At 41.7% G+C, this 13,419-nt stretch overlaps 2 protein-coding genes across 2 annotated transcripts; both read left to right on the top strand.

Annotated features, from left to right (window-relative positions):
- The first annotated feature begins 3,984 nt into the window (after nucleotides 1-3,984).
- Nucleotides 3,985-6,497, top strand: LOC128605744 (uncharacterized). The gene is made up of 7 exons (XM_053621457.1): nucleotides 3,985-4,190; nucleotides 4,276-4,392; nucleotides 4,817-4,935; nucleotides 5,144-5,294; nucleotides 5,411-5,526; nucleotides 5,602-6,293; nucleotides 6,380-6,497. The coding sequence occupies exons 1-7, from the start codon at nucleotides 3,992-3,994 to the stop codon at nucleotides 6,495-6,497; spliced, it is 1,512 nt and encodes a 503-aa protein (XP_053477432.1). The 5' UTR covers nucleotides 3,985-3,991.
- A 3,633-nt stretch (nucleotides 6,498-10,130) lies between these two features.
- On the top strand, nucleotides 10,131-13,419 carry LOC128605743 (mucin-2-like). Its single transcript, XM_053621456.1, has 4 exons — nucleotides 10,131-12,216; nucleotides 12,333-12,448; nucleotides 12,524-13,215; nucleotides 13,302-13,419. The coding sequence occupies exons 1-4, from the start codon at nucleotides 12,120-12,122 to the stop codon at nucleotides 13,417-13,419; spliced, it is 1,023 nt and encodes a 340-aa protein (XP_053477431.1). The 5' UTR covers nucleotides 10,131-12,119.

Here is a 13,419-nt window from a genome sequence, read left to right as displayed (position 1 = left end):
AGACAATTGTAACAATCTGTATTCTTTGAACAGTGCATGACCAACAGAAATCCAATGAAGATCTCCGCATTGTTCTTTTGGGGAAGACTGGGGTTGACCTCTGGGTGCAAAGGTCTTCAAATGTGACATATCAGCATTATCTGTGACCAAGGTATGCTGGAAGGACATCAGACAAGTAAATGATAGAAACATTTCAGTGATTGATACACCAGGCCTGTTTGATCCAAGTTTTACACTAGAAGAGACGGTCAATAGGATCAAGTTCTGCATCCCTCTCTCTGCTCCTGGCCCACATGTCTTCATGTTTGTGGTATCCTCTAGTAGATTCACTCAGGAAGACAAGAAGACAGTGGAGATCTTTCTGAAGGTATTTGGGGAAGATGCCATTAAACACACCATAGTCCTGTTCACCCAAGGAGACAAACTTGGTAAAAGAAACATGCAAGAGTTTGTTACTCAAAACCCAGATCTGGTACAACTATTCAGAATGTGTAACCAGAGACACCATGTTTTCAACAATGAGGAGAAGGATCCCACACAGGTGCTTCAACTGCTAGAAAAGATCGACAAAGCCTGACACTTTCAAGGAGCTTCAGGAGAAGCAGGAGAGAGAGGCCAAGCAGAAAAGAATAACAAGTATATTGCCATAATGACATAGGTTTTGTGGACTCTCCTTGAGAATTTCCTCATAAAACTATTACAAAATGCAGGGAACAATTAAGCAGATTTCACCTGTGTAATTATTTAATAGGGTTGTTTAATTTTTCTAAAATTCAATCCTCATATGTGAACATACTAGACATGAGTATACAAAAGAAGACATTCATTCATATGCTTTCTTACTTTCTGACACACACAAATATACTGATGATATTCTGTTCTTCTGTGTGTGTGTCCTTCAATAATCTCTGTTGCTGTATGTGAATAAGAAAATGAAAAAAAGTATATTATAATATGTTCTGTTCTTCCTGTCACAAAAAAAAGAATGCTTAATTTAAATGTCACATTATTACTTTTATGTGATGTAGCCAATGGTAAGACTGTGTAAGTGCGAGGCAGCTTTATTCAGCAGAGATGAAGCAGGACACATGAGACAGGAGGTTCAGGTGTGAACAGAAACATCCAGGATTCAAGAGAAAAAAATTTTCACAAGGACCACCTGGGACTAATAATGACAAGGTGAGGTAATTTAACACGAACAGGTGATGGGGTGCAGAGAACACCAGATTTAGTCATAATAAATATAGTGCTGCATACAGAAGAAAACATACTAGAGACAGAAAAAAGAAACTGACTAAGACATATTATGGAAATGATGTCAGAGTGGAAAGCACACCAAACATAGAAAGGGCTGAGAAATAATCACATAATGACAAAAACAGACTACAGGTGGAACATCAAAACGGGGCAAAATTACAAACTGGAGTTTTAAAAGGAAAAAAGATTCCATTCAAACATCTACTATTTCAAGTTCTTCCAAAATATTACTAGCATTATGATGATTATATGCAATTGCAATGATGTGTATCAAGCACGTACCAGCAAAGATACTATCACAGCCATTATCACTAGCAAATGTTATCCCTTATCACGTCAACACTGGAATCAGCATTGTGTCCCACTCATAGTAACACAGAGTGGCCTACAGTCATGGCCACTGACTACAACTCTCAGAACTCAGAGCGGCCTACAAACATGAATACAAACAGCCGAAGACTACAACAACCAAAAGCCATCACAAACTCTCTCACGTTCATTTTGACCTTCATTCTGATTACATACACCTAGACTCCGTCACAGAATCACAACCACTCATTCCACCATTACATTGTGAAGTACACGCTCAGTGTCTTAAACCTGTAATATCAAGACTTATTGTTTTGTTATAGTGTTTAGGGTTATGATTCTTGTTCTTTGGTTTATGTCTTTGTGTTTGGTCCCGTTTACTCTGTTTGCACATTGCCTGACATCTGCCAGTATTTTGACTTTGATTCTGCCTCACGTTTCAAACTCATTTGCCTGTTAAAATTTTTTTTTTAACTTGTAACCTGCAACTGTTACTGTCTCCGCCACCTGACATACCTAATTAGGTGACTGAAAAATTGATCGAATTTAACTGTAAATGGTATATTCCTATAGCTATAGTGTTCGAGACAGGCTGGTGGATCCTGAAAGCTATAGAAATACCTCCTGGAATGTCATGATGAAAATGTCAAATTGCTAATGAAATAAGCAATAACTGATGGTAGCTATAAATAATTACCCTTATTTTTGCCACAAATTTACAAGAGAAGGTTGTTCTCTTTTCATTCAAATTTCCAGGTTTTTGTTCAGATTGTTTAGTCTCAGTCTAGTGGAAGATATTTAACACATTCTGTTCTCATGTATAAATGTCTATTTCATAATATTTCGCTTACAATATTGCATAGTAATTGTAGTGAAAATGTATTGATTGAGGTAAATTGCTCTCATAGTGAAATTTTAGAAAAGTCAAATAAAATGTGCTTTTGAAATTGTTCATGAATTTTAAAACCCCAACATACATTTTATCAATTTGTTTGGGAAAGATTGGGATTGGGAAAAGTTCTTCAGGACACAAAATTCTGGGTGAAGAGGCATTCAGATGTTATATAATGATGGTTAATGTTAATGAGTCTTTATTAATCACATATACATTACAGCACAGTGAAATTATTTTCTTTGCATATCCCAGCTTGTCAGGAAGCTGGGGTCAGAGCTTATATACATATATAGCTACATCTGTGACAACAGCCTGCTATCAGGTCACCCAGCATGTAAATGAGAGGAAACATTGCAGTGATAGACACACTCTGTCTGTATGACTTTACTAACTGTACTGATGTTTTACACTTGATATAATCAAGCTCTGCATCCCTCTCTCTGCTCCTGGCACACATGTCTTCCTGGCCGTGGTTCAGCCTGGAAAGTTCACTCAGGAAGACAAGAAGAAAGTGGAAATTTTTTTTAAGGTATTTAGGGAAGATGCCAGTAAACACTGGTCATGTTCATCTAAGTAGACAAGCTTGGTGAGAGAAACATGCAAGAATTTGTAAGTCTAAACCCAGATCTGGCAAAAGTCTTCATAATGTGTAACCAGAGACACCATATTTTCAACAATGAGGACAAGGACCTCACAGAACAACAAGGATCCCACAGAGGTGGTTCAGATACTTTAAAAGAGCTACTAGAAAAGTCCATCTTGCACTATAATCCAGAAAAGCAAATATGTCAAAAGCAGCATATTATGTCTTTTTAATTCTGCAAAACAGTCAAAATTGTAATTTTGGTTTTGGCCAAAAATGTTTTTAAATGCTTTGAAATCTCTACATTAATAAAACTTAAATTTTATTAACATTTACAAAATATACAATTGTTACCTCATTTCAAATAATCACAAAAGTATGGTGGCTAATATAGCACTATATAATGACAGTTGATTTTATTTTTTAAAATAGTAAGCACTGACCATTATACTTACATGCCTATTTATTATATCACAGTGCTAAAATGTCAAAACTATAATCATACCTCTGGTGTCAGTGTTACTGCTCCTCCAGTCCTTAGCCTGGACTTAATGTCACTGTGCAGAACTCTTACATAAGTACAGAGATAATATTCTTTGTCAATACAGTCCCCAAATCCAGGAGATAGTTTTCATATGAAATTGACTTAGGCAAGCACAGTACCCAAATTTTGCTTGGGCTAACACGTCCAGATGCACTTATGAAGGCCTGCATAAGTAGCTGAATAGTGGAGGAAAAAAAAGCACACTAATTAGTCACAGGTGATTTTAGATTGCTATGTCACTGATTTCCTTGGGAAACTAATTAAGGGCTACATGATATACATATATATATATATATGGGCTCACAGGGGCTTCTGAGCTCTTGCGTAATGTTTTAGTTTGTGGTGGTGTAGGTAAACGTGTAAGAAGAGTAGAAATGGTGTGGAAAAAAGGGAAACATGGTTTATGTTTATAGCAGTATTGACATTGATCCCCTCAGCATTTTGTCTTGTAGTTCCTAAGGGTAAATTGGTTCAGGCTGGTACACTTATCATTGGCTCCAGCAGAATTACAAATGAAACCAAGGATGGCACCGTTAAGAAAGTGCATGACGAATATGTTGGAGATACCAACGGATACCAATCTGATCAGCCAGAGTTAACAGGTAGAAATGTAATCCATCATTTGCTATGTGGCATCATGTTGTTGTCCTGGTGTTGGTGTAACTATTTTCACTTGCTTGCCAGAAGGGTCCCAACTGTCAACCTTAATGCTCAGGCGCTGGAGTCCGTCAGTGCAGTGTGATGATGATTCAATGTCCTTGCATATCCAGGGAAGTCGAGTACCCAACTTCTTGGTTGAGACAAGTGAGTGTGCTCTTGCTGAAATTTTCCTGCATCAAAGGTTTGGTTTTTAAGACCACACCAATTCCACTACAGTACAGTTGAAAGCAGTACTTTATAGAACCGTCTGTGGTCTAAAGCAAGTGTGATGCTTTATCTCTGGAGGGTAAAGGCTTGTGCTCAATTTTTTTTCACTGGCCTTATTTATCTTGCTGCATGTAATTGTAATTAAGGGCTATACAAGTGTCCTATTCCTTGTGACTGTCTGGGATCTTGCAAGTATTGACTAACTTGCTACAAACAAGTGAGATCTATTTTCAAAGTGGCGGTCAAGCTCGCATGTTGACCAGCCTTGCTTTCAAAATGGAACTACTCTCCCTTCAGTTTGAACTGATTAAAATGCAAAACAATTGTTCTCTGGCACAGAATAAAACTTTGCTTTCCTTAGGTGAAGAGGGCCTAGTACCATTATCACAAATGCCGTCCCACTGCGGCTTTTCGTTGAGGAGGGCCCACGGAGACGTTGCACTCATTGCCAAGTACGCTGGCTGTAACGTTGCACAGCAGGTAACCTGCAGTTGACTGGCCCATCGTAGAGATGCTAATTGCATGTATATTCTTATCCTCAAAAAAATGTTCCTGTTACTGATTAGTCTAAATACCTTTTTTTTTGTTTGTTTTTAAAGAAAAGGGATACATTTGCATTTTATGTTGGGGGGTCTTTTTTTTTTTTTTTTCCCCAAATGTGTTCTTGATGAGCAAGTCAGATTGGTAATTGCAGGAGAATAGCTACATCCTGCCGTTACGGGTTTCGGGAGTTGCTGTGAAGATGGTCTGTCCTGTGGCTTGTCCTCTCACTGTCTCCTGTAGCCCTTCAGCTATGGTTGTCAATCTTGGTGTGTCTACAGCTGCTCTCAGGCTGAAGGGTGAGATTAGTTTCTGTGTTCGGATTGGATTTATTTTCAGTGAGTGACTTGCTGTACAATGTTTGATGATGGAATGCTACTGGATAATCTGGCACTGAGAAAGCATTTGATTTTAGTGAATGGTGTGTGGCAACCTGTGTACCAAGCTTCTACCTGTGGATTTACCTTGGAAGTTGTGGGAGGTGGACTGACCCTCACTGCACCATATGCAAGCAACTGCTGGCAATTTGAGGTAATTCTGTATTTATCAGCTTGTATGCTGAGATCATAACTACTTGACTGTTAATCCTGCAACTTCCTTTGTCAGGGTGCCAAGATGCTTTTGTCTGTGCAATACATGGATAGGGAGTTGACCTTGTCCTGCCCAGCTGTTCAGCCCCCAGCTACTACTCCTTTACCTGCTCACATGTATGTCCCACATGTTCATATGGGTTACCCTTTTCCTTATGGTTCTTGTATAACATGGCATTTCCATTCTAGGGATCCTGGAGCTTCCACAGATGCCCCCATGACTACCTTGGCTACTACGGTTGCACCAGCTAGTGCTGGTCAGCTGCCTTTGTATCCTTGGTTATCTGGAATGTATTATCCTAGTGGCTATGGAATGCCATGGAATTTCCCATATGGCCATCCTGGAACTCCCCCAGTTACCCAGACCACTACAACTACTCCGGCTACTACATCTACTCCAGCTGCTGCTACTACATCTACTCCAGCTGCTGCTACTACATCTACTCCGGCTGCTGCTACTACATCTACTCCAGCTGCCACAGTTGCACTAGCTAGTGCTGGTCAGCTGCCTTTGTATCCTTGGTTATCTGGAATGTATTATCCTAGTGGTTATGGTATGCCATGGAATTTCCCATACAGCCAGCCTGGAACTCCCCCAGTTACCCAGACCACTACAACTACTCCGGCTACTACATCTACTCCAGCTGCTGCTACTACATCTACCCCAGCTGCCACAGGTGCACCAGCTAGTGCTGGTCAGCTGCTTTTGTATCCTTGGTTATCTGGAATGTATTATCCTAGTGGCTATGGAATGCCATGGAATTTCCCATATGGCCATCCTGGAACTCCCCCAGTTACCCAGACCACTACAACTACTCCGGCTACTACATCTACTCCAGCTGCTGCTACTACATCTACTCCGGCGGCTGCTGCTACTACATCTACTCCAGCTGCCACAGTTGCACTAGCTAGTGCTGGTCAGCTGCCTTTGTATCCTTGGTTATCTGGAATGTATTATCCTAGTGGTTATGGTATGCCATGGAATTTCCCATACAGCCAGCCTGGAACTCCCCCAGTTACCCAGACCACTACAGCTACTAGAACTACCACAGTTGCACCAGCCAGTGCTGATCAGCCACTTTTGTATCCTTGGTTACCTGGAATGTATAAACCTTATGTCCCTATGGGTTCACCTGGTGCTCCAGTATCTGGCCCCAACAGTGGGGTTAAACAGCAGATGTACCAAATGCCCTGGATGAATGCTTTTCCCCAAGTACCTGGCTTGAAATCAACCGCCAGGCTCTCCAGTGGTTAACCCATCCAAATTTGTCAGGTCCGGCTAATTTTTCTCCACTACAGGTCGGAGCACGTCCAGGAAAATGAGCAATACTATACTGTGGTTATCAAATGGAGGTGGTGATGGATCAATAAAAACAAAAATTCAAAATGGTGCAGTGGTCATGTGTCTTGTTTGTTCACAAGATTTCTACTCTAGTGCTTCCTACTTTATGCTAGTTAAGTGTGTGGAGCCTTGTGACATTGGCCTAGGTATTGCCTCTTTGACCCCGTCATCTATTCCTTCATTTTGCAAACCTATCCCAACTCCTCATTCTAATTACTAGTCCAATATAGAATTTTCAGAATTGTGCCAACTGGTCTTCTCTTCACCAGTGCCATTTTAAATCCCTATTTAAAGATTAATTTCATCTTCTCAGATATAGAAAATAAAGCTTAAAATGACTTGCATGTATCTGTAGCCACCTGCAAGAAGACCCTCATTCTGGCTGACCAAATCAGTTTTTTGTTTCATAATTAGTATAAAATACATGAGGTGCTGTTTTTATAAAAGCACTGCATAACCTCCTTATAGTTCTGTTTTGGGCCTGTCTATCCAAACCTTGTGTGCTCTCTGAAAAGTTGGACGTTGATGCTAAAAGATCACGGAGTTAAAATGGCTATGTACACACTGCCCTTGCCTGACTGGCTGAGGAGGTGGCATGGGACATATTTTATGATTTAAAGGGGTTCCCCCTTCCTGAACATAACGGACTTGGTCTATGCACTCGTTCTCACTAAAGGTATCTGGGGCATGTAGAGTGTGAATGTCTTCTGGAATTTGGAGAGTTCCTCCCTAATCTAGTTGTTGCATTGGTAAACACTAAAATCATTAGACTTCACAAGTCATTTTGGTAGACTGCATCATCTGTTCAAGTGGTTTTATTAATATTTCAACTATATACAGTTGCTACAGTACATTGTGAAGCGAAACAACGTTCCTCTAGGACCATGGTGCTACATAAAACACACTAACCACATGAGACGACACAGAACTAAAGATCTACATAAAGCGCATGTGCAGACATGCGCTAACAACGCAGTACAGTACTACTAAAACAGGACATTAGGCACAGTAAGTGACGGTGTAGTGCCGAACAGTACACAGTTTTAGAGTGGAAATGTCTGATGTAACAGAGAGCCAAGGAGTAACAGTATAATTTAAAAATTGTATAAATGTAAACATAACATGCTATAACTTCGTATTCAGCAGATTAGCTTATACCAAACATGGACATAGCAGTTATTGGGGTAGCAGCCAGGTAAAATGTATATAGTGACAATAAATTAGATACTATGTTTTTATAATACATTAGCAGCAAAAAATGCAACAGTGTCAATGCAGGAATGTGCAAATATTTCAATGGGAGTGGGATGGTGTTCAGTTCAGAGTGTGTGTGTGTGTGTGTGTGTGTGTATCAGTCCAGTCTCTGGGTATTGAGGAGTCTGATGGCTTGGGGGAAGAAGCTGTTACACAGTCTGGCTGTGAGGGCCTGAATGCTTCGGTACTTTTTTCCAGATGGCAGGAGGGTGAAGATTGTGTGTGAGGGGTGTGTGGGGTCATCCACAATGCTTGTGGCTTTGTAGATGCAGCATGTGGTGTAAATGTCTGTGATGGTGGGGGAAGACCCCGATGATCTTCTCAGCTGTCTTCACTATCCGCTGCAGGGTCTTGTGATCCGATGAGGTGCAATTTCCGAACCAGACAGTGATGCAGCTGCTCAGGATGCTCTCAATAGTTCCTCTGTAGCATGTGGTGAGGATGGGAGGTGGGAGATGGGCTTTCTTCAGCCTTTGTAGAAAGTAGAGACGCTGCTGGGCCTTCTTGGCTATGGAGCTGGTGTTGAGGGTCCAGGTGAGGTTCTCCATCAGGTGAACGCCATGGAATTTGATGCTCTTGACGATATCCATGGAGGGGCCATCGATGTTCAGCGGAGAGTGGTCGCTCCGTGCTCTCCTGAAGTCGACAACCATCTCTTTTGTTTTGTCCGCGTTCAGAGACAGGTTGTTGGCTCTGCACCGGTCCGTTAGCTGCTGCACCTCCTCTCTGTATGCTGACTCATCGTTCTCGCTGATGAGACCCACCACGCTCGTGTCATCGGCGAACTTGATGATATGGTTGGAGCCGTGCATTGCTGCACAGTCGTGAGTCGGCAGAGTGAACAGCAGTGGACTGAGCACACAGCCCTGGGGGGCGCCAGTGCTCAGCGTGGTGGTGCTGGAGATGTTGAGGTCCTTTTTGCAGATATAGGATCAAGTGTCCTGTCTAGCGCTGTACCAAAAAGATATCGTATAGGCGTAAGGTCCAACTGGGTTTCCAAAACTTTGCTGTCAAATCGTGTACCTCTTTCCAAAAATGTTTACGTTTTCTACATTCCCAGAAGATGTGCATGATTGATCCTGTATAGGTATTACATCGACCCCATTTAGATGATTATATTAGGGTACATTTTTACTCAAACGAAGTGGGGTGAGGTACATCCTGTGCATAAATTTGTAGTTCTGTTCCGTTATTTTGTTACAGGATAACGATTGGTGAAAACATTCTTACATGTAGTCCCCCACTGGTCTTCATCAAAGTTACACCCAAGGTCCCTTTGCCACACATTTTTAAGTGAGGCCAGGGAAGAAAGATGATGGTCTAACAGAGAACAATATGTCACAGAGATTTTCCCTTGCAATGTGGTTGAATTCAGCAGAATCTCCTCTATCCTGGACCACTCCGGTGATAGTCGGTCTGCCTTTTCAAAAGTGGTTATCAAATGACGAATTTGCAAATATTTGTCAAACTCCTGTCTCGGAATCTTGCGCTCTGAGGTTAATTCCGAGAAGCACTTAAAGGAGCGATTAGTAAACAAATGCTGAAACTGGTATATACCATATTCTTGTCACTTTATAAACAAGGATTTTCCAAGAGCAGGCGGCAGGTCTGGGCTGGAGGACAGAGGAGCTAACGTAGAACTTTAGGAAAGGATCCACAGAACCTCTTTACATCTCGCCAGGCCCGAAGTGTATTATAAATAACTTGAGTTCTCGTCACTGAATGTAATGCGTTTATGTTGTTAATAAAAGGTAAAGAGGTCAGAGGCGTAGGAGAGCAAACGTCTTCTTCAAAATCTGGCCAGTGAGCAGTTCTGCGTTCTTGCATCCAGCTAATCATACCTTTTGTCTGAGTGGCCCAATAGTACAGCTGAAGGTCAGGGAGTCCCAGTCCTCCTTTTTCTTTAGTCCTAGTTAATATTTCAAAAGAAATTCTAGGTTTTTAATTCTTCCAAATAAACGAGCTTATACATTTTTTTATGGATCATAAAAATTCTTTATTCTGCTAGCAGGGTAGTGATTGAAATAAAGAAACTAATCATGGTAGTATATTCATTTTTATCACACCAATTATTCCAAAAAGTGAAACAGGAAGCAGGTTCCAAATCTTCCTTAATCTTTTTAAGAAGAGGGGAGAAGTTTATGTAAAATAAATCTTTGAGCTTTGGAGATACATTCACCCCAAGATATTTGAATCCAATCTGAGCCCGAGTAAAGGGTTCACGTTTCTCCTAGGAAGCAGATGCTGTCGTGTGATAAAGGAGAGCTAACTAGTGGGTGGAAATTGGCAAATTCCAAAAATAATTGAGAGAAAGTGGATCGAAAAATGGCACTTAATGTCACTGTGCAGAACTCTTACATAAGTACAGAGATAATATTCTTTGTCAATACAGTCCCAAATCCAGGAGATAGTTTTCATATGAAATTGACTTAGGCAAGCCCAGTACCCAAATTTTGCTTGGGCTAACACGTCCAGATGCACTTATGAAGGCCTGCATAAGTAGCTGAATAGTGGAGGGAAAAAAAGCACACTAATTAGTCACAGGTGATTTTAGATTGCTATGTCACTGATTTCCTTGGGAAACTAATTAAGGGCTACATGATATACATATATATATATATATGGGCTCACAGGGGCTTCTGAGCTCTTGCGTAATGTTTTAGTTTGTGGTGGTGTAGGTAAACGTGTAAGAAGAGTAGAAATGTTGTGGCAAAAAAGGGAAACATGGTTTATGTTTATAGCAGTATTGACATTGATCCCCTCAGCATTTTGTCTTGTAGTTCCTAAGGGTAAATTGGTTCAGGCTGGTACACTTATCATTGGCTCCAGCAGAATTACAAATGAAACCAAGGATGGCACCGTTCAGAAAGTGCATGACGAATATGTTGGAGATACCAACGGATACCAATCTGATCAGCCAGAGTTAACAGGTAGAAATGTAATCCATCATTTGCTATGTGGCATCATGTTGTTGTCCTGGTGTTGGTGTAACTATTTTCACTTGCTTGCCAGAAGGGTCCCAACTGTCAACCTTAATGCTCAGGCGCTGGAGTCCGTCAGTGCAGTGTGATGATGATTCAATGTCCTTGCATATCCAGGGAAGTCGAGTACCCAACTTCTTGGTTGAGACAAGTGAGTGTGCTCTTGCTGAAATTTTCCTGCATCAAAGGTTTGGTTTTTAAGACCACACCAATTCCACTACAGTACAGTTGAAAGCAGTACTTTATAGAACCGTCTGTGGTCTAAAGCAAGTGTGATGCTTTATCTCTGGAGGGTAAAGGCTTGTGCTCAATTTTTTTTCACTGGCCTTATTTATCTTGCTGCATGTAATTGTAATTAAGGGCTATACAAGTGTCCTATTCCTTGTGACTGTCTGGGATCTTGCAAGTATTGACTAACTTGCTACAAACAAGTGAGATCTATTTTCAAAGTGGCGGTCAAGCTCGCATGTTGACCAGCCTTGCTTTCAAAATGGAACTACTCTCCCTTCAGTTTGAACTGATTAAAATGCAAAACAATTGTTCTCTGGCACAGAATAAAACTTTGCTTTCTTTAGGTGAAGAGGGCCTAGTACCATTATCACAAATGCCGTCCCACTGCGGCTTTTCGTTGAGGAGGGCCCACGGAGACGTTGCACTCATTGCCAAGTACGCTGGCTGTAACGTTGCACAGCAGGTAACCTGCAGTTGACTGGCCCATCGTAGAGATGCTAATTGCATGTATATTCTTATCCTCAAAAAAATGTTCCTGTTACTGATTAGTCTAAATACCTTTTTTTTGTTTGTTTTTAAAGAAAAGGGATACATTTGCATTTTATGTTGGGGGGTCTTTTTTTTTTTTTTTTTTCCCCAAATGTGTTCTTGATGAGCAAGTCAGATTGGTAATTGCAGGGGAATAGCTACATCCTGCTGTTACGGGTTTCGGGAGTTGCTGTGAAGATGGTCTGTCCTGTGGCTTGTCCTCTCACTGTCTCCTGTAGCCCTTCAGCTATGGTTGTCAATCTTGGTGTGTCTACAGCTGCTCTCAGGCTGAAGGGTGAGATTAGTTTCTGTGTTCGGATTGGATTTATTTTCAGTGAGTGACTTGCTGTACAATGTTTGATGATGGAATGCTACTGGATAATCTGGCACTGAGAAAGCATTTGATTTTAGTGAATGGTGTGTGGCAACCTGTGTACCAAGCTTCTACCTGTGGATTTACCTTGGAAGTTGTGGGAGGTGGACTGACCCTCACTGCACCATATGCAAGCAACTGCTGGCAATTTGAGGTAATTCTGTATTTATCAGCTTGTATGCTGAGATCATAACTACTTGACTGTTAATCCTGCAACTTCCTTTGTCAGGGTGCCAAGATGCTTTTGTCTGTGCAATACATGGATAGGGAGTTGACCTTGTCCTGCCCAGCTGTTCAGCCCCCAGCTACTACTCCTTTACCTGCTCACATGTATGTCCCACATGTTCATATGGGTTACCCTTTTCCTTATGGTTCTTGTATAACATGGCATTTCCATTCTAGGGATCCTGGAGCTTCCACAGATGCCCCCATGACTACCTTGGCTACTACGGTTGCACCAGCTAGTGCTGGTCAGCTGCCTTTGTATCCTTGGTTATCTGGAATGTATTATCCTAGTGGCTATGGAATGCCATGGAATTTCCCATATGGCCATCCTGGAACTCCCCCAGTTACCCAGACCACTACAACTACTCCGGCTACTACATCTACTCCAGCTGCTGCTACTACATCTACTCCAGCTGCTGCTACTACATCTACTCCGGCTGCTGCTACTACATCTACTCCAGCTGCCACAGTTGCACTAGCTAGTGCTGGTCAGCTGCCTTTGTATCCTTGGTTATCTGGAATGTATTATCCTAGTGGTTATGGTATGCCATGGAATTTCCCATACAGCCAGCCTGGAACTCCCCCAGTTACCCAGACCACTACAACTACTCCGGCTACTACATCTACTCCAGCTGCTGCTACTACATCTACCCCAGCTGCCACAGGTGCACCAGCTAGTGCTGGTCAGCTGCTTTTGTATCCTTGGTTATCTGGAATGTATTATCCTAGTGGCTATGGAATGCCATGGAATTTCCCATATGGCCATCCTGGAACTCCCCCAGTTACCCAGACCACTACAACTACTCCGGCTACTACATCTACTCCAGCTGCTGCTACTACATCTACTCCGGCGGCTGCTGCTACTACATCTACTCCAGCTGCCACAGTTGCACTAGCTAG

Source organism: Ictalurus furcatus, chromosome 3, assembly GCF_023375685.1.
Source record: "Ictalurus furcatus strain D&B chromosome 3, Billie_1.0, whole genome shotgun sequence".
Lineage (NCBI taxonomy): Eukaryota > Metazoa > Chordata > Actinopteri > Siluriformes > Ictaluridae > Ictalurus > Ictalurus furcatus.
The sequence above is the reverse complement of the archived record's forward strand: the minus strand, read 5'-3'. Positions and strand labels throughout refer to the sequence as shown.